The 21929-nt window shown below is 48.1% G+C and overlaps 1 protein-coding gene across 1 annotated transcript in view; it reads right to left on the bottom strand.

Moving 5' to 3' along the window:
• The window catches only part of LOC135817977 (uncharacterized), a 55992-nt gene extending 34557 nt beyond the window's left edge, over window positions 1-21435 (bottom strand). Inside the window, exons 1-13 of the mRNA XM_065331276.1 lie at window positions 21072-21435; window positions 18836-18900; window positions 18432-18513; window positions 16573-16666; window positions 13632-13686; window positions 13125-13257; window positions 11650-11688; window positions 11353-11450; window positions 10885-11004; window positions 7721-7806; window positions 5890-5938; window positions 4338-4498; window positions 3459-3506 (exon numbers count right to left, since the gene is read on the bottom strand). Coding sequence (XP_065187348.1) covers window positions 3459-3506; window positions 4338-4498; window positions 5890-5938; window positions 7721-7806; window positions 10885-11004; window positions 11353-11450; window positions 11650-11688; window positions 13125-13257; window positions 13632-13686; window positions 16573-16666; window positions 18432-18513; window positions 18836-18900; window positions 21072-21171 — 1130 coding nt within the window. The 5' untranslated portion in view covers window positions 21172-21435. The remainder of the gene's footprint in view (window positions 1-3458; window positions 3507-4337; window positions 4499-5889; window positions 5939-7720; window positions 7807-10884; window positions 11005-11352; window positions 11451-11649; window positions 11689-13124; window positions 13258-13631; window positions 13687-16572; window positions 16667-18431; window positions 18514-18835; window positions 18901-21071) is intronic.
• Between the last annotated feature and the right edge of the window lie 494 nt (window positions 21436-21929).

Here is a 21929-nt window from a genome sequence, read left to right as displayed (position 1 = left end):
TGGACCTGATACGACGGCTGTTCTTCATGTGCGCTAACTTTGGCTTCATTCTGTCAGCAAAGCATATTCCAGGATGCACTAACAAAGCCGCTGATGCTCTGTCTCGTTTTAACATGCAGGCGTTTCGCGAGGCGGTTCCGGGAGCTCGGGCGACAGCCGACCTGTTCCAGTCATTCTAACTGCCGCGGACGAATTAGCAGCACGATATGCTGCTCACGCTCTATCCGACAACACCAGACGAACGTATTCCGCCGGCGAATCTAAGTATCTCAAGTTCTGCCAACTTCAAAGATGGTCCCCGTTTCCCGCTTCAGACCTAATGCTGAGTAGTTTTGCTGCCTCCCTAACCCAGTCGGTCAGACCAGTGACTATTAAGGTTTACCTCAGTGCTATCAAGAACCTGCACCTGGAGCTCGGTTATGTCGACCCGACCGAGGGCGCGCACTTCCTCAAGCGAGTGGTACGCGGTATTTGCCGTTGCCATGGAGTAGCCGCTGTCCGCCCCCGGCTGCCAATCACGTTTCCTATTCTCTGCAGTCTGGTTGACACCTGCCTAGCTGCTCCAGCCATGTGCCCTCACGACAAGCGCTGCCTGCATGCCGCTATGCTTGCCGTGTTCTTTGGTTTCTTCAGATGCGGTGAACTGCTAGAAGCACCTACCACGCGCGGCTGTTTGACATTCGAGTCAGGGATGCTCCATGTGCACCTACCACGCTCGAAGACAGACCCGTCCGGGGAAGGTACGACGGTGCTGATCGGGCCAGCGGTGCCGCCATACTGCGCTGTGAGAGCCATGCTCACCTACCTCACTGCAACCGCCTCTGCTCGTCCAGGCAGTGCTGTGTTCATCCTGGCCAACGGGCAACGCCTCAACCGCAGCACTTTTACAGCCCACGTACGCACGCTGCTTAGCACCAGCGGCGTGGCAAACTGGCAGGACTATGCAGGCCACAGCTTCCGTATCGGGGCCGCTACCACTGCTGCCCTTGCTGGCGTCCCCGACCACCAGATCCGCTCCGCGGGACGGTGGCGCAGTGATGCATGCCTACGCTACATCCGGACACCACCGTCATCGGCCCGAACGCTGGCCAGCAAACTATCCTCAGTAAGATCATCTCCCTGACACCGATGTTTCTCAATTCACACAATTCCCTCATAATGAACTATGCTATGCTGCACTGCAATACTGTTGTGTATGGGTATGTACTGGCGGTATGGCGAGTCACTCATAACTGGTCTGCCTTTCTATTGCGGCATTATGGCCTTATGGTCCTGCCTTTCCATTGCGGCAATCACAGCCTCCGGGCTTCTGCCTTCCTGCGGCAATCACAGCCTCCGGGCTTCTGCCTTTCTGCGGCACTCGCAGCCTCACGGGCTCGTGCCTACCTTGCGGCAAAGACCAACCAGTTCCTCGTCACCAGTACTTACCCAACACAACCTAGCCTTATTCGTGTGGTGTATGCCTGTCTGCATGCCGTCTGTGTGCGCGGAATGCTAATGATGTATGCCTGCCTGCATGCCGTCTGCGTGCGCGGAATGCTAATGATGTATTCATGTAATGAATTCAGTTTAGCGTAGGCGCACATCTCGCAACTACGTATCTGCTGCGCTACAGCGCCCTCTACGGTTCTGGCCGCGGCACTTGTTTAGCGCGCCTTGCCGCGACCGGCAAGACCGCCTGCTGTGCATCACATTAATTTATGCGTACGCCATCACAATAATTAATTTAGTTTTGATCGGGTCCGAGTCCGCAACGTGGCACATCTCCTTGCCATTCTCAGTTTTGAGTCTTCTCTGCTTTGGCTCATGCCCGACTTGCATCCTGCTGCCTTTGTCTTTTGCTGACCCACCATCCCACCACTAACCATTAATACTACATTGCATCATTCCTACTTCAAGTACAATAAACCTGGTGGCGAGTCACTCATAACTGGTCTGCCTTTCTATTGCGGCATTATGGCCTTATGGTCCTGCCTTTCCATTGCGGCAATCACAGCCTCCGGGCTTCTGCCTTCCTGCGGCAATCACAGCCTCCGGGCTTCTGCCTTTCTGCGGCACTCGCAGCCTCACGGGCTCGTGCCTACCTTGCGGCAAAGACCAACCAGTTCCTCGTCACCAGTACTTACCCAACACAACCTAGCCTTATTCGTGTGGTGTATGCCTGTCTGCATGCCGTCTGTGTGCGCGGAATGCTAATGATGTATGCCTGCCTGCATGCCGTCTGCGTGCGCGGAATGCTAATGGCTTTTACAGTGATACAGTAAAACCTGGTTTAAGTGACCACCCCACGGTGCAAGCAGAAGCGGTCGTTAAAGCCAGGCGGTCTTCAGAAGCAGGTCCCACAGTGTCTGTGTCGAACTGTCGGTGCGTGGAAAAACGGTGGTTAAGAGCAGGTGGTCGCTAAACACAGAGGTCGCTTTAATACACCAGGTTTTACTGAATAGCGCGAGCTCCGGTGTGGGGAGCAAACTCTTTCTTAGGTTTACTGTGTATGTAGAATCTTCTATCGCTCCCTCTAATACAGAGAACATAACCTGCAGGCGTGTGCAGCTCTCTTCTCGTCTATGGGGCCTGTGAGGGCACAATGTGACATCTCGTGACAAATCCCACTCCCGTAGTAACTCACCCCTATTAGAAGCCCGTCTCGACTAAAGGCCTCTCTTGAGCAGGGCATGCGGCAGTTGCACGCTCCCGGGGGTTATGCACTCTTGGTTAGATGTCAACCAATGCAAAGTTACAGGTCTGTGACGCGAAATTCATATCTGATCGATTAAATCAGTTTTCGGGCATATACCGTATTTCCCCAAATGTAAGTCACACCCGTTTACACGAAGCTTCAAGGTCAAAGAAGGGGTTGCGACCTACAATCGAGTATGACTTCCTATTTGTGTGAATGTATTGAAACAATTTGGCTCAGACCTGAAAACGGGCTGCGACTTGTAATCAAATGCGAGCCATAATCGGGGAAATACGGTAATCGACGGACCAGTTTGGGTTTCAAAAAGACTACAGTTATGACAAGATCATAGTCGTCATCTGGTTTTCGGCACTGCACGCATGCAGTGGCGTGGATTGTGGACTTCACCTGCCACAGACAGCTACTTGTGCATGCTAGATGGTGAGAATACCCGTAAAAGCCCGTGTCTAGGCCCGGGCATATAGAAAAGCAGCCTTGATTTCCTGGGCGTATACAAGGGCACGGGCGTTATTTTGGAACCGGGCGTATACTTGGAATAGGGATAGCAGTAAGCATTGGGTATCAGTACCTGTACATGTACTGGTGTTGGCGGCATACCTGGGCGTATACATGGGCATGGGCGCTATTTTGAAACAAAAGTGTTGACTTCCCCTGACTGGGTGTGTACACGGAGGGTGGGCGAAATTTCGAGTGGGCGTATACAGGGGCTTTTACGGTACCCGCCAAGCATGGCAAAGCCACACAGGATGAGCGCACTGACCTTGTGGACACACTGAACACGGCTTCGTTTATCTTGTTCACCGCCAGCCTAGAAACACCACACGCGTTAGGAAAGGCAAACAGAGAAACAATGCTCGTACAACAAGCAAGAAAACGGCACCAGTGTGGACCCACCGCTTATGCGAGCGTGTGTGGATGTAAAACTCGAAGCTGCAACAAATCTAAATGTGATGAAGTTAGATTCAACTTACGACTAGGAATATGAAGTTCAAGCCATATTGCCAGGTGTGTCTTTACCACCCATACTAATCAACCTGATGATCGCTTAGTGCGTGAAACTCAGAGTTAACCCCCCTCCCCCGTCCTCTTATTGTTTGAACTAGCTCTGCCTCTTTGTATTGAGCACTCTCTTGGACAGCCTGGAACCTCTCTGTTTTTAATCAACCTTACGACTAGGAACTTTGAACAATATCACTAACTGTATATTCTGCACCAATGCAACGGATTACAGTACTGTCGGGCTCCGACGAACGGATCGCCGAAGAACGAACAGGCTAGACTTTCACCAAACACAGCATAGCAATGTATACACGATGACTGAGACTCAACTGTGCATAGACTGTAGTGCATGAAAACAAGAACGTTCCACGCTAGGAGGCTGGTCCCCAGTCCTTCGGCGACTGACAGTACAGTTAGACCTCGAATAACCGCACACATCCGTTTTCCACAAAAAAATATCATGTCCGGATAGGCGAGGGAACCGGATAATCGAACACACCTACTGTATGTATGCATGACATGTGCTGTAAATCGGAAAGCAACAATTTTCTTCCGGATGGCGAGGGATCCGGATAAAAGAGGACCGGACAAGCGAGGTCTGATTGTACTGTACTCGTAACACAATAGATACAGTACGTACCAGTTTGGTGTCTCGGACAGCTTGATGTTCCAGCTGCGGTCTCGCTGCCAGGATAGGTCCTCGCCGTCCAGGAGCGCCTGCGATGACGTACGGCCGTGCGTACACACCACGCTGCGCTTGCGCATCTGGAACGACGGCGGCTCACAGCGCCTCGCGTCGGGCTGCGTGGAAAAGACGGAAATCGCTAGAGATTGTCACAACTATACGCAAGGTTGTATGTGGGTTGACTTCGGTTTAAAGTCACACCATGCGTGTATCACACAGAAGTTACTTAGAAAAAATAGTACCAAGTAAAGTTGAACACACTTATATGTGGCACGTACACTCATATCTATTTTATCCAGACCTGGAAGTTACGGGCACCTGTCCTCGGTCTACCGGGCACCTGTCCTCGGTGTACTGGGCACCCTGTGTTCTGGCCAGTGCCAGGTCCCGGACCGCCCGGGCAAGAGAGATACAAGTGCACTCTGATATTGAAAAAAACATACTTTCCGCAAGTTTCGCTTGGTAAGGATCGTGTCCGGAGTATGCGTGTATTGATCAATACTGAAGTGTCTTAGGACAGTTGAACTCGGATGGTGAGCCAATTGAATTATGGTAAAAAAAAGGAGAAGGACATTTGTGCCATTTTGTCGCACTCGCTGACGTATATGATCTGGTTACGTCGGTGGACAGTTAGTACTAACTCGTAACATTTTGTCCTTCTCCTTTTTTCTTTTCTTTTTTTTACCTATCTTTAATAGGATAAGAAGTACATGCAGAGTAAAACTTGCTCTGGCCGGACAGCCTTGGTGCAGCGGAAACTGTCCTGACGTGACAGGGCTCCGCTTGATCCGGGGATGAACGTCCGATCCATGCCACTTTGGCGCATGAAAATTCGTCCGGTCAACACAGGAATCCGCTTGGCACAGGGTCCGGCAAACACAGCTATCACTGTACTGTAAAACAAGGAATTTTCGGCGGTGTAGTATTTTCGGCGGTGTAGTATTTTCGGCATTTCCCAATATTGAGATGACCAGATTTTAAAAGGACAGATGGCCCCTAACGACAGTGGTTGCACACAACAGCCAACAGGTCTATTCTAGACGACAGTGCTAGTGCTAGAGACACAGTAGAGTGCCATCTTTAGCTGATGTCATGTTGCACAATCGTCATGTACCGTAAAGTCGTGTACAAAGGCCTCGGCGTATATGACTATTTCGGGGAAGTTTTGCAGGCTTCTATACAAGACAGGTATTTCTATGTACAGTCAACTTGGCTAATAACGACTGCGGATATAACGACAATTCGCGAATAACGACAGCATTTCCATGCCCAGAGCAAAGTCCCTTCCAACTCGAATACATATAATGAGACTTCGGGTATAAGGACACTTCGCGAATAAGGACACTTTTTCGATGCCCCGCCGAGTGTCGTTATAAGCGAAGTTGACTGTATGTCAACACTAAAACCAGGCTTATGTGCAGACAGTGTATCTTGAAAATCAGGCGTCTATTCAAGACAGGCTTCTATATGAGACCGGCTTTAATACAAGACATTACGGTACACGTACCTTGTTGTAGCTGAGTGAGACAAAGTCGAAGTTTCCTGCCTTGGACTGTCTGCAAACGGACCAGAATGCACACAATGGCACATGAAGTGGTAAAGGACGGAAGGGAAATGTTCTGCTCGCGTACAACACACCGGATTCGTGCAGGCTAGATTGCGGAATGGAAGGAGTCCATTGCATAATACCAAGAGTAGATAAACGAGAGTGTGCAGCTCGCGGATGAGTTTGCCCATGGCGGAATTTTTTGTTGATGTAATCTTTTTCTACGACGCACGCGCTGCGAGTCTTTTGGAAAGTTTTGCCTCGTGCACTTGGCCGGGCTTTACATTACAAGGTCGGTGCCCAGCACGTGCTCTCACACTGCTCTGCGGCAAAAGGCGCGTTTTCCGAAAAAAGGTGACGCAAATACAAAAAATTCCGCCGTGGGCCGCGGTATCTGCAGATTGTGCAGGAGAGACCCGGAGTTGCACACTCTTGTCTATCTACTCTTGATAAAACCAAGAGTACATAACCCCCAAGAGTGTGCAACTGCCTGCTAGGCCTAGCCCAAATTTGCCGGCAATGCTTCCAGCAAAATATCGAAATTTCCCACGAAAAGAAATTGCTGGCAAATTCCGAGCAAAATATCGAATTTACAGAGGATCCGGGTGTGTTTTGGCAATTTTATTCAAATTTCTTTGGTTTCATTGGGCCAACGTCGTGCTGAAATAGCTCGTGCAGGTTGTCAGGGGTACATAAATTTGAAATCATGCTACAAAATCTGAATACTAACACCATTATAAGTTTTGCTTTCCTCAGAGTCACCATCCACTTTTACCAAAGTAGACGGTTCATTCGAAGCCATTTTTGCCACAAAGCAGGAGCAAAACGGAGCAAAATATCGGAAAAGAAGGGCAATGCCGAGGAAAATATGGAAAGTGATCGGGCAAAATTTGCCGGCAAAATATCGAAGCGCCCCGAGCAAATTTGGGCTAGGCCTACTGCCTACACAACCTCTATGCTGTGCTGCGACGGCAGAACTTCACATCACGTGACATGGTTCAAAAGGTTACGCTGGCAAACAGTGCAAAGTGACCACAAGAGAGTTGTACCCGAAGCTGGGTTGCGTACAACCCAGTATCTATCACGCACAGAGTGCAAATAATGTGTACGGGTTCATCACGTGATGTGAAGTTCTGCCGTCGCAGTAGTGTCAGCCCAAATTTGCTCGAGACTTTTCGATATTATGCCGCATAATTTTGCTGCGCTTCTTTCGATATTATGCTTGGCATTTCCGGGCGAATTCGCGAAGACAATATTTTGCTCTGATTATGCTCAATGACAGCTTCAAAAACGCCAAATTTGGACCGAATTTTGGAGAAAATTTCTGAAAAACATCGAAATTTGCTCGGTTTTGCTGGGTTCACATTTTAAAGTGTGAAGATTGACCTCACAATGCGAAATCACGGTGAAAATCTCCAAAAATTCGAAATTATGCTCCAAATATGCCGGGCAATTCTTTTTCTAAAATGTTTCGATATTATGCCAAAAGAATTGCCGGAAAATTTGGGCTGACACTACGTCGCAGACCCCGTAGCTGGAGTGACACACTCTTGGGGGTTATGTACTCTTGATAATACCAAATGCATATGGGAGCACACTGATACACGGTTCAATACCAGAACACACACATGAATCAAGGAAACGGCCTTTTGGATCAGCAGTAACACAACTTCCAGTGATAAAGTTACCATTGCCAACAGCGTAGGTATTTCACTGTAGATAATTATATTCTTTGATTCTTGATTCTTGCAGTTGCTCACGAATGGTCCCTACTTTCGAAACTATTACTCACTTTCCAGCTGGTGAGAATTGAAGACGACACTTGGATTCGCCAACCAGCACGCCAACCCTGGTCGTCACACAGCCAATATTGCACACCTGCACAACAGAAACCCCAGGTACAACAATGCAGTGATCATACATGTAAGATGAGGCCTTCCACAGTCTAGAACAGAAGAGCATGTTCACTGGTGCACTGGTAGAACAGTGTGGAGGACCTGCTGGAGAGAGAATTACGACAATTTACAAGTCTGGCGACTCGTTCCTGTGAAGATTTAGTTGTGCATGCCTGGTATAGTGACAGGTGATCGCCGCCACATCATTCGAAGCAATCACCACTCGGTGGATTAAAGATACTGATGGCGTGTCATCCAGCGACTACACAGCAATGCTGCATACGTGGAGGGGAAACCCCCAGTGAGGCGTCCAGTCAGACATAAAGCAAGGAGTTTGACTGGACGACGCTCTCAACCTGGCTGCACATTGACTGTGAGCTCATGGAGCAAGTTCATCGGTTCTTGCACAAAAACTGTATTCCTCGGACCGTATGACATCAAGAACCTGCCCAGAGCACTGAACGAATCAACGTACCGTATTTCCACAAATAGTAGGCCGGTCTACTATTTTTTCAACCTCATCCTAACCCGACCTTATAATCGAGGACGGTCTTGTATTCGAGGACGGTCTTTTATTCTTTCAACCCAGTTTGACCCCCCCGGTCTTCTATTTCTCGCCACACAGTTTTACCCCCGTTCTTCCATTTTCTTCTACACAGTTTGAGCACGGTCTTCTATTTTTTCCCACAGTTTGAGCACGGTCTTCTATTTTTAACACAAGAACAAAGACTCATTTAGTAGGCCCGGTCTTCTAATCGGAGACGGTCTTTTATTTTTTCAATCGCCCCCTGCCCCGGCCTTGTATACGAGGAAGGCGTTGTATACGAGGACGGCCTTTTATTTGCGGAAATACCGTATACATTATGCTACGCATACAGTCCTAAAACATTTACAGCTCCCTGATATCTATGCAGTAGGCTAGCCGCACTTGAACTAGGGATTTCAGGCGGTTTTTTTCTGAGCAGCGCTTTGCTCCAACTAACAAGTTTTTCTGAAGCATCTATGTGTAAGGACTGTCCACAGAAAATTTGAACGGAATCCAAGCAGTATTTCCAAAGTTATGAGCATTCAAACATAGCGCACCGACCTTGATGAACACACATACAAATTGGATCTGCAGGATGGCACCCATACTCCCTAGCAACACCATAGCAACAAATAAACTTCATCCGATCGTGGCCAAACTTGGATCAAGGATGGCCCTGGCTGTGACGGAACGGAACATAAAAGTTTTTTTTCAAAATTCCAAATGACCGCAACAATGGCGTCCTTAGCAACGGCCCTAGCAACAGTATATTTCACGCATAATTCAACATGGCAATAGGTGGAATATGACAGAAATGCGGCAAACACAACATCTAAGATATATAGTATGCATGTGGGAAACTAGAGGAGTAGACAGCAAGCTCTGATGTCACACAGGGCCCATTTTCGGCTGCAACGAGTCAGAGACGCACATAAAAATGTCATTAGCCGCACAACGATCATACTAGAGGCTATTGAGTATTGTACACAGAAGCCAGCCAGCGGTGAGTATTTATAAGAGATAAGTTCAGTAAAAAACCAGCCTGGAACAACCACGCACCTGTATGACACACGGAAGATCAAGTCTGGTGCCACACACAGGGTCAAGACCTGCTATGCCGGGTGCGGGCTCCAAAGCGCCATCATTTGCTGCGCCAGCATCAACATCAACTGTTGCTTCAGCACTGTCATCAACGGCTGGTCCAGCATGGACATGAACTGTTGCAAATGTCCACACCTCAGCACGTACGACTGCTCAGGTGTGGAAATTTGATAACACTGATATAATTTTCCAAACTTATACAATCCATGCAATTTGCAATCCCTGCAGCCCACAATTGTCCTTGCAGTTCAATGTTTCTTTCTTGGACAAGAATCAGACACAAGATACGATTTTTCGTTTAGTGTGTGGTTATCTGCTTTACAATTTGATTGAGAGGCAGTTCAAAAGGATGATTTAGTAATTCACTGAGGTCGTCACTTGCCTTGTTCTTCAGCAAAAAATCCTCCACTGTCTGATACGCCCGATTTTGTTCCTGGCAATTTTCACATCGTCTCGAAATCCTTTCCATCCACGGCTGCAACTAGCAAAATCAAATTATGCTAACTTACTTGGTATAATTTTTGCTTCTCGCCCTCAACGAGAGTTCAACTACTGCCCGGGACAACACCATGAACACAGAGGAAGGCGGAAGCCAATCGTCTTTCTTCTCCACCTCCATACTGTGTAATGGCGTTCAACTTCAAAACAATTTCCGCTACCGATCGCGACCCTTCATGCCGTCTGAAGGAACCTACCTAGACTAAATCGATGCCGTAGAATCTGATTCTGACTGATGCTTGAGTGTGGAACCAAGGCAAACACCTCAAAAGCGACTTTGAAATCTACAAGAATCTATCGAGATGCGTAATATCGGCACGAATTCGCCGTGTGAGGCATCAAACGAAAGCTTGAAACCTACTCTTCAACGGTGCGCCAATAAAAATGGCGATAAACTCACTCTCCCTACCTAAAATCTACGCCGAAGACCCCGCGCTGACATGTGCCATGCCTGGCATTCAAAAAGCATGCATGCGTGTCAAGGTACTTTTGCCCACGCAGATCACGTGACTGAAATCCCTACTTGAACGCACCCGGCTCTGACCCGGATGGACGAGTTATGCCAGGTACACGTGTATCCCGGTTGGTTAGAAATCCCAGAGCAGACACTGATAACATACTTTCCCCCTTGCATTGGATATCGAATACATGTTTTAGTACCCTGCATATTCTACCTCGGATATTGAGCACCTCAGTTACACATTTTCACGCGCAGGTACGTAATATTGAGCACCTCAGTTACACATTTCCACGCGCAGGTACGTAATATTGAGCACCTCAGTTACACATTTCCACGCGCAGGTACGTAATATTGAGTACCTCAGTTACACATTTCCACGCGCAGGTACGTAATATTGAGCACCTCAGTTACACATTTCCACGCGCAGGTACGTAATATCAAGTTTCACAGTACATAACAATACACCATCCACTTGCCTCATCCTTGCCCACAGACTTGTTGACAGCCTGGTACAGATTCATGCGCACCACTGTTTCGCTATCTGATGACCACTCCAGGCTGAACGGTGTCACAAAGTGACCCTCGCTCCCCGATACCTAACACACAGGCAATACAATGTCATGTGAAAGCAATCACCAACAAACACACACAAGCACACGCACACACAAGCACGCGCACAAACATACGCACACACACACACAAACGCACACACACGCAAACACACAAACACACACATGCAAACACACACACACACACACACACACACAGAAACACAAACTCACATACACGCACAGAAACACACACACACACACAGTGACGCGACTGTCTCACTCTACATTAACATGCTTGTCGAAAATGACAAGAACGCAATACCGATCACCAATAGCAACAATCGGGAGCATTGTGCAGTAAACGGTTGTGTCAGAGTCACGCAATGTTCTTACCTTCATGCGCTCCGTCCGTTCGATTTCTTTCCAGTCATTATCAGCCATCTCTATGCTGAGTGCTATACAAACAGTCATTGGCTTGTGTAACTCACAGCCTGGGCACACAGACACACAGACACACAGACACACAAGCAGAACACCCGGTAGTAAGGAGAAGGTAAGGGAACAGAAAGACGTCAGCATGATAGTCCTGTCAAATGAACTGATTGACGTGCATGTGTTCACACGCGAAAGTGCGTTATGAAGTGGGTGCATGAGATTTTTGCCACACGTTACGCACTGCTGTAAACTTACTGACAAGAAACATGTGATCATCATAGACACTGTCTACCCCTGCAGAGGACATAACACACACACACACACACACACACACACACACACACACACACACACACACACACACACACACACACACACACACACACACAAATTAGGCTGTAAAAATAATGTAAACACAAAGCAACGACTGGGAAAACAAACGGCACCTTCCTAGGCAAACCCATCACACACACGCATCGGTTTCAACTTCACGATCCATTTGACCACTGCTACCTACTAACTCCTTAGTATACGTACTGGTAGCATAGTTCAAGAGAGTGCTCGGATCTCAGGCATGGTTCCACAGGCAAGCTGTGCCGCCAACTTCCAAGGCACTCGTACACACATGTCCACGTTCTCACCTCGCACAGACGTCGAGCAGACGTGTGCGCGGATTGAGAAAAAGCAAAGTTCAGTCACAAAAGCCACGACAATCCACAGCACACCTGTTTGAGTCCTCACTCGTGTATGAAAGAGAGAGAGAGAGAGAGAGAGAGAGAGAGAGAGAGAGAGAGAGAGAGAGAGAGAGAGAGAGAGAGAGAGAGAGAGAGAGAGAGAGAGAGAGAGAGAGAGAGAGAGAGAGAGAGAGAGAGAGAGAGAGAGAGAGAGAGAGAGAGAGAGAGGAAGATAGATAGATAGAGAGAGAGAGAGAGATAGAGAGAGAGAGACGGGCCAAGTGGAATACTTTGTAACGCAAGTGTACATTTGGTATTTTGAACTTTGTGGAGAATTCGTGTTGTGATACTGCATGTGTTGACTCGTCAAATGCAACAATTGCAGGAAAACGAATGCCACCACATACAGTACTGCAAAGTGTCGACATGAGTACGCAGATGTGCGAGTTCACGCCGAGTGCATCTCAGCACAAAACGAACAACGTGTGTGACGTGTTAATCTGAGGGCTCAGCTACATGCGCTAACGTTGACGCCGATAGCAATCCAATCTCTCTAGTACAGGTCTACCCACATTTGTAGACAACACGGGGGGGGGGGGGGGGGGGGGCTTCAACCATTTTTGTCTTTATAATGAGTATTGTCTACTATCAGGACTTGCATGTATATGAACGAACATTATAGTACGTTTCAAAAGTCCAGACCTCTGGTTTCAAAAACCTGTTCGGCCAGCATCTATACCACATCAAATCTGTGATCAATTTGTGCATAATTTTTTTAAAATTGGGTGTCTGTTATCCAATCACTTAGAAATTTATACGAGAAAAATTGGGTGAGCTGACTGAGCAATATTCCGAAGAAATTTCTCAAAAAGCTCGAACCAAATTTCAATTATTCGAAAAAAGTCTAGAGGCCTATACTTTTGAAACATGTGTCGTCAGGGGATTATGAATCGTTGTCTTCTGATGGGGTTTGTCTTGTAACGGATACCAGTATCGTACTAACGAGGGTAGACCTGCAGTGACATTCACTGCCACACAAGACTCAATCCCACTCACCAGGCTCCAGCTCGAGCTCCCCCGGTGACTGGCCGGCTAGCGGGCAGCCGGCACTGCGCAGTGCTGACCTGCGCGGTCGCGTTGGCAGCATGGGGGAGGACACGGACACGGCCAGCGGGGCACAGCTAGCCCCCTGATCACAGGACAGCAACAATACACAGAACAACACCTTGGCTTACATGCCGCCATCGTTTCAATCCGTACCAATGCACAGTCTCATACACACAACCAACCGCCCTTCCAAGCCAGACAATCACATCGTGTGCACAACTCGGCCTCCTGCATATACACACCACCAAGAGAGAAGTGCGTGCGCACACAAATGCACTCGAGCAATCTCAGACATAGATATTACTGTATATGGACAGGGGAACGGATTTAGAAAGAGGTGAACGTCCGTTTGCTGGACAGCGCCCGTGCTAGTAAGTACAACTAATAACTAAAATCAGCTGAAAGGTAGTTGTGGCCGTCTCCCTAGCAATGCCATGACAGCAAGGCAGCACTTACACCAATGGCTGCGGGTGGGCATGTTTCGTACAGGTCCTCACGCTGGTGACCATCCCTGTCAACAGACATACAGAACAACAGTTGAAACACGCAGGCACGTTCTCACAGTGCACATGTGTGAAAGCCGAGAACAACTACAGTCAGACCTCGCTTATCCGGTCCTCGTTTATCCGGATCCCTCGCCATCCGCACGAAAATCGCTGGTTACCAATGTGCAGCATATGTTATGCATACAACATAACCGGACCTCGCGATCCGCATACCGGTGCATGATTTTGTGTACAAACTGGTTAAAATGTGTACAAAAAGCTTCGTCGTATCCGGTTGCATGTGGCTTGCAGAAGCTAGTATCAGGGAGTTGTACAAGCAAATGCAGGGCATAGCTTAAGGATCTCATTTAGCTCGGACAAATGTCCTTCCGTTTTGAAATCTGTCCGGACATGCCCGGACATTTTCCACAACACATTTTCAGGGTGCTTCTTCTTCTTTTTTTTAGTAGTACTGAAGTATATTCACAATGACGCACTATGTCACTTTGTGGACATGGATCTTCCCATCATCGCAATGGGAGTCACAATACAGGGCAACGTATACTTCATCCTCGATGTTGCCAGCGTCTGTACTGCCATCTGTCTGCACGCTGAAGAAGTTGGACTTCTTCAGATTCGAGGACAGCTGCCTCTTCAGGGACTCAGCGATATAATCCGCAAAGGTCGCACAAGCAAATTGGTTCTTTCGACCTGTACCGAGGTTCACACCGTGACGCTCCTCGAGTTGACAGAACGATTCGAATTTTGCGAACGCGGTATGCTCCTTGCAGAGAAGGCAAGTCAGTTCGAATTTGCGTCGTGCAATAGCGGCAGCACCATCGTCCATCTTGCACAGTGCCTTCGCAATTGGAGCGAATTCGAGGGCATTTCGAGTGGGACACTCTTGCCTGCGGAAAAGATTCATTGCTCGTTTATGCATCTCCGTTCCAGCATGATCCTTGAACGCAGATGTTCTCAGGTTCTTGGATCCGGTTATGAAAGCCTCGCTGAAGGTTTTACAACTGCGGACTCTGTCTACAAACTTGATGCACACGGAACACTTCAAACATTCTGCTAACAGCCGATCGTTCTTCTGCCGGTCATAAATCAGCCAGGCGGAAGTAGTCAGCTCTGCATCATTGTCTGAGATCCACTTATCGCAAGTAGCGGCCTTCACACCACGGACTTTTTTGCCCGGCGGCAAGTCCTCTGAATCTCCCTTTCGCTTTCCAGAAGACATTCTAAAAGACTACCTGCATTCCTGGTCGGTGAAAGAGTGAAAAAATAAAAGATGACATCTTCCTCTCAAGAGCGAACAACTGCACTGCAGTTAGTGACTACACCCAATTTCCAAAACTTGCTCTGATCGCTTCGATTTTGGTCTCATTCCATTCTCCCAGGCGTAGCACATAGGAAATCTGTAAGTATTATTCGAATCGGCCCAGCCATTCTTGAGTTATAGTGAGTTGAAGTGCGCCAAGTTGGACTTTTGCTGAAAACAGAAATGAATGGGAGCGATGGGAGAATCGAGAACGACCGCACAGTCCGTGCATGCAGTACAGTGTACCAGGTGTACAGTGCACACGCCTCGACACTCGAACTGCGCGTACGAAATTGCATACTTAGGTATGCTGGCGCAGAACAAATTCGCTCGTAGAGGAAGACGAAAGCGTCTCACCGCCTTGTAATTTCACATGGTCAGTAGTTTTTCGACGCTGAAGACGATGGAATAGTCCGCGACGCTGCGACCCAACCAGAACAACCCGAAATTCATACCCTGAAAAAGCGCTGAGCGCAGAGCTCCTAAATTTTGTCGTATGGAAACGGGACTTCGGGTCTCAAGGGCACGAACATCTCCTCTCTCAGATAAAGCAATTCACTCGATGCGATATTCTACAATTTGACCTGGCCACGCCGAAATGCACTGCCATGTCGGATTCTCCCATCGGAAGTATAGAAACTTGTTTCCAAAAAATCAGCGTCTGGGTGCGAGGGAGTAAAGTCACTACTGCAGTTCAACCCATCGATTCAAGTGCGAAGTCGACACCATGTACCGGTACCAAAGGTCGAAAGTGTGAATTGACTGTAGCAACCGCGTTGCTACAGGCGGATCAAGTAAACTATGATGAAGTCTACGCCTGAGGCTACGGTGAAGACGTGTTAGTTGTACGATATGCAAGTCGCATTTGGCACGAAGCTCCGAAGAAAGCCCCACTCTGCATAAAAAGGTCGAAAAGTCGCTGCTCTTTTTTTCCTTTTTGACCGGACACTATGTCCGGTGAAATTGAAAACGTCCGGTCAGTGGCCGAAAATGGCCGGAAAATGTCCGATGTCCGGCCGTTAATCTATGCCCTGAAATGAGGTCCTTGATCTGCTGGATGCATGCGGATAACACTCAGTTGCATGCACTTGTCATTTTTCTCGCTTGTTTTACATACTGGGCACGCTAGTTGTACTGCATAGCACCTGTCTACATGTATGTATGGTGTCACTGCTTTTGACATGTCACGTGCATATACAGTATGTGTGTTCAGTTATCCGGTTCCCTCGCCTATCCGGATATTTTTGTGGAAAGCAGATGTGTGCGGTTAAGCGAGGTCTGACTGTACCATACACGGAGACACAGGCACGGACACAGACATACGGACAGACATACATGTACATACAGACAGATACACGCACACCTCAGACCTGCCCATCGCAGAAGCAATGATAGCGAAAAGCTATGTTAGACATAGCAACTAGTGCTGGGATTACACCATTCAACAGCTTGCAAGGCTGATGAATTGACCGCCACTAATTTTAGCACACACACACACACACACACACACACACACACACACACGCGGCCAGGTGACCTGTACTTGTAACGACTAAAAAAAGCCAAGGACAGTATCCGAAGCTCATCTTACTTGCATGTGGAAAGCGTTTCCACCCAGTAATCCGCCTCTTGGAGAGACTGACATGCAAAGCGATAGCCAACAGAAGAACTGGCCGACTGCGGCTCTGTGAACAGCAAAGAAGAGAAATGCACAGATCACAGGATACACTGCATGACTGGCAGAAGCAGTTTTTGATTGGTCCTGCCATACCCCAGCCTTTCATACAGTCTGTGTATGATATGGAGGGTATACACATCGCCTCCTCCGCAGGAAACACAAGTTGGTGGGCAAAAATTTGCTCCGGCCATGGCTAGAGCAACCGGACGGGTTCCACCGGGCCTGTACACACAATGGGATGTATGCATCTAAGATGGCGGCCGTCACCTTTTTGCGGGGCAAGTTATCCCATATTTGGCAGGTACAACCCGGTCTAGTACATTTATGAGTATGACCTCACAAAGTTCATGACCTTTTAGGCAGAGTTGGTATCAAGGTGTGTACGGTTGTAGTGGACTTGCCCCGCAGTACCAAATGGCGGGAAATGGATGCATGCGTCCCTTTGTCTCAGAGCCAGTTCGCACATGAATGCAAGCGCCTAACAAAGAATTTCCGTTACTATATACAGATGGACACCATGGTAACGCACCAGCTGCAGGTCTACCCTCGTTAGCACGACATCAGTTACAAGACAAATCTCATTAGTAGACAACGATCAAAAATCCCCTGACGCCTGAAACGCGTACACTGAAGTCCGGATAGCAAATACTACTCGTTTACCGCGGAGCTGCCCCCCATACAAAAACCTGCTAAGCGTGACCTTAGTACACAAAGGTTCTCACACCGTACACACTTCGTTGCACTCTGCCATACGATTTCCTTTCCCTGGCTGTAAAATCAAGGTGGGATGCTCTGGCGAGACGGGGCGCTCTGGCGGTGCTTTACGGAAGATGCCAAATATGTGACATGCACCATGTACAGGATGCTTCCATTTTGGGAACACATTTAGTGAATTAAATGCCATATACTCCATCTTTACACCATATGCATTGTCAAAATGTACCCCACATGCTTTGCCGCCATCTGCCGGAGAGAAAGTCGCAGAATCTCATCGTGCTTGCCAGATCAAACTCGCCTTGAATCCTGCACTTCAAGACACCGCCATCCCCTGGGGATGCGGAAAAGCACTTTTGGACTTGAATCCTTTGCTGAAGTGCAACGTGGCACTCTCGAGCATGTACACTATGGCCTACGTCTGTGTAGCATGCGGTGCGAGGTCTTCCCATAAGAGATCACCTATTGTTTGAGACTGGTCACCTCGGTCAACATGTCTCAACGAGAGTCAACATACATTAGAACCTGTTTTAACAGACCACCTGCCATGAAAGACCGACAAGGCCATTCTATAAGAGACCTGCTATCATTTCAGAACGGCCATCTCAGTCACAAAACCATATCACTGCACATTAAAATTGAAAACCTGTTTTGAAAGACCACCTGTGCTAAGAGACCAGCTGTCAGTGCACTATGGGGTGGCCACCAAGGACAAATTACACCGCACTCCTACTCTGTTACCAGCACCGCCATCAGCAGCAGCAACACCACCACCATCACCACCACAGCCAGCAGCAGCACTACTACCAGAAGCAGCAGCAGCAGCAGCAGCAGCAGCAGCACCACCACCAGAAGCAGCAGCAGCAGCAGCAGCAGCAGCACCACCACCACCACCATCAGCACCACCAGTAGCATGAGCACCACCGGCAGCAGCACTACCAGTACCACCAGCGGAACCACCACCGGCAGCAGCAGCACCAGAAGCAGCACCGCCACCATCACCTGCCAAATTGCTTGAGCGCAGCCGGCATAGAGGGCGGCACATAGCAGGCACTTACCCAACTCAAAGCCGAAAGTATTCTCTTCGTCAATCACTTGAATCCCATGGTTCAGCAGGCTTATGACATCCTCAACTGGGCTCTGCAAGACGGAAATTGTAAACAAACAAAAACAAAGTAGAAATGAAAAAAGCCTTTGGTCATGTGTCTTAATATGTGTGGAAAGTGATCACGGCAAGTGGATAGGCATCTCATTATGTCACACTGATGGAAGACTACCATAAGGGCATGGGATGGCTGGTGCATATCATCATGGTCATAATGTGCATGCTGAACCTAGGTCGAAATGTTTAGGGGGGGGGGGGGGGTGCCCCAGTGCACCATGCGGGCTAAGCGCCTGCAACGCGGCTGTCCCGGAAGAGAAATGCACAAAGTCCACAGAGAGAGAGAGTGTGGAAACTCACCTTGGCGTCCTTTCCACTGTAGCATGCAAACAAGTCGCCGACGACACGGCAATAAGTGGCCGATCCTGAAATTCAAAACACGCGTGCGCACATGCACAACACAGACAGACAGACAGACAAATAGAAAGCCGAGAAAGAGACAGATAAAGACAGACAGACAGAGATACGACACCCACCCCAGGGTGGCGTAGCCAGGATAGTGATCAAGGGGGGGGGGGGGGGGGTGCCACGACTTTCCCCACACAAAAGTACATGTACTAATCGAGCTATGAAGAGGGGGGGGGGGGAGCAAAATTAGCCCACATTTGACCCTGAAAATCAATCAGTGAATGGTAAACCTCCAGCCAGGTAGTAGCAAGAGTATATACCCCCCAGGCTTACATGTATATACTCTTGGTAGTAGTAATATGTACTACCATCCCCGCTTCCAACTGATGATGAGCTTAGCCCTGGATGCTGCTTTCTCCAGAATTATCATACTCTCCATCGACCTTTTAAAATCAGATTTCTCAACCCTTTTTTTTCTTTTTGTCGTGTTTGATAGTGCAGGAAGGCATCCTTGATCAAACATACCTCATATTTCCCACAAAAACCCGCTAACTCCACTTCAAAAGTTACTTTCTAAAATTCACTGTTCTGCTGCTGTACCAACACTTGAAAGTTGGAACACATGAAAGAACCTTCTTGCTTTTCCACAACCTCCGACGCGAACACTCAACCGTCAGAACTACAATGTAGTCATGTAGTCATGTACATGTGCATTATACAAAACATAGCACGAAGAAACTATACCCTTTCACTGATGGTCCTTTATCACTATCTTTTTCTCACTGTAGCTCCTCATTGGGTTTTTACCAGGCGTGGGCCATCCCCTGATTTCATAGGTGCCGAACAGTTTACGTTTTTCAAAAAAATAATCTTTTACGGGGCAAAAAAAAAAAAAAAAAACTGCTATGCCTGATGTGCGTTTTCCATGGACTGTGTAGCTACTTCTACCCATGGCGTGTCTGTATGACTCCTTGCTTCTAACAAAACAACAGCTACAAATCATGTGCCGAGTCTGCTGAGGTCTGACGTAATGCTGCACAACGGCAGGTACGAAGCGGAGTTGCCCTTGACTAGAAGTTTCATTGCACAATGGCCAATTATCAGACAAACAAGTCAACTGCAGTACATGTAGTACAATACCAAGAGTCCATAACCGCAAGAGTGTGCAACTGGGGTCTGGCTGCTGTGTGTCTAAGATATCCCCATTCGTCCGGGACCGTCCCGATATCGCAGGGTGGTGCTAGGCGCCCAAAAAGTACATTTGTCGCATGCCTCAGCTAGATTTGTAAACATTTTCATACCTACGTATGTCATTGTCCGATCTCAGGTTTGCAAAGGTTGGCAGGCATGAAACCGGGTTGTACACAGCTGCGTGCAGGGCTTCATGCACACAGCTGCGTGCAGGGCTTCATGCACACGTTCATGCCACGGATTGGCCGTGTCACGTGCATGGGCAAAGTGTGCAGGGCAGAGTCTTGATCACTCCGGCCGCTCAAAGTAGTTGTATCGTATTTTCCGGAGTACAAGCCGCACTTTGAAAACTCAAAACTCACTCAAAAACGGGGGGGGGGGGTGCGGCTCATACTCCGATGATCAAATTAAAGGTGATAAATAGGGTAGATGTCTGTATTTCGTGGGAAAAAAATGGGGGGGGGGGTGGTGGCTTATACTCCGAAAAATGCGGTAGTTCTTGCTGTGCTCTGCTGTTTAGAAATCTGCTTCACAGTCTGTCTGCTTTTTAGGCTGCCATGCCTGTGCTCATAGTTCATGAACCACTGAACGAAAGGTTTTGGCCAATGAGCAGAATATAAACGAAACAGCTTTTATTCAAATCTGACAATCGACTGTCAACAGGAGTTATGAGTTTTCCCACAAGAACATGATGGGCTTGTATCAGGTGGGCCTGCGACTCCATTGGTGTTGGGCAATTTGAGTGACACACCGAAAATTAATAGTATTGCGTGACAACGAACACGTCGTGTGTGGCTGGAAGTGATGTTGACGGGCGCCAAATCAAAACCACGCATCCGCACGCCTACACACCACTTCAATATTTTGCCGAACTGAACAACAATCCGTCGTGTAGACCAGGAACAATGACAATACTCACTTTTATTATGGTCAGCGTAAACAATCAGCAATGATCTTCAATTGAAAAAATTACAATTCACACGAATCATCTTCTCACCAATCAATAGGCGGTCTGACGGGCAAGACAGGACACGCAGGCATCCCTCTCTGTCCGGAGGACGGTTGAGTAGGGCTTGTAAAGTGGCGTCCACCTTCATTGGTACTACTAGTACTACTTCCAGAAGCTGGCCACATAGAAAGTCACGATATTGCTGAAAACTCAAGCAGGAACTGGTACACTTGGAAATAATAATGGTAAGCAGCTGAAATCAGCTTCTGAATTCAATTTTTCTCTACTCTAGCTTGATAAACTATCTTCGTCCATAGCTCTAGCTCCTTTCCGTCGTATTTTTCCCCCAAAAGCAAACATAGACTGAACTTTGTTTGGAGACAACCTGAAGACAACAATGCTTTGTACGGTTTTCCAGTGCAACACACACCGACGACAAAAGCAGACTGCACTGGTACATGGTGGTGCCAGTGGCATCGACTATGGACAATCGATATCGGCTATTTCCCGTATCCCGCGTAGATTCGCCTACAACAAATCATGAGGGTACAGACTCGTACTACGTACAATTGCATAAGTCTACACCGCAAAACGCTTCCCTCAGCTAGCCCTGCTCTCGACTACTCGTAGATGTCTTATCATTGTTATCAAGAGTTCAAGAGGGTTATTAAAGGGGAAGTGCATCGATTTTTCAAGTAGGGCTCAGATGAAAGACAATTGGATATCGGTTCCGATGGTATATCTCTCGCTTGCGTACGGCAAGGGAAACTTGCCATATCGCCGATTTCCCGATCCCGTTTCCATGGCGACTACAGGTGATGACGCACATTCTGCTTAGCTCCGTGAGAGAGAAGGTCGATCACTGCAGAATTGTGTCATTTTCAGTTGTCTTCTTGTATTCACGAA

This window comes from Sycon ciliatum, chromosome 5 (genome assembly GCF_964019385.1).
Source record: "Sycon ciliatum chromosome 5, ocSycCili1.1, whole genome shotgun sequence".
NCBI classification, from domain to species: domain Eukaryota; kingdom Metazoa; phylum Porifera; class Calcarea; order Leucosolenida; family Sycettidae; genus Sycon; species Sycon ciliatum.
Note: the sequence above shows the minus strand (reverse complement) of the source record. Positions and strands in the feature narration are given on the sequence as shown.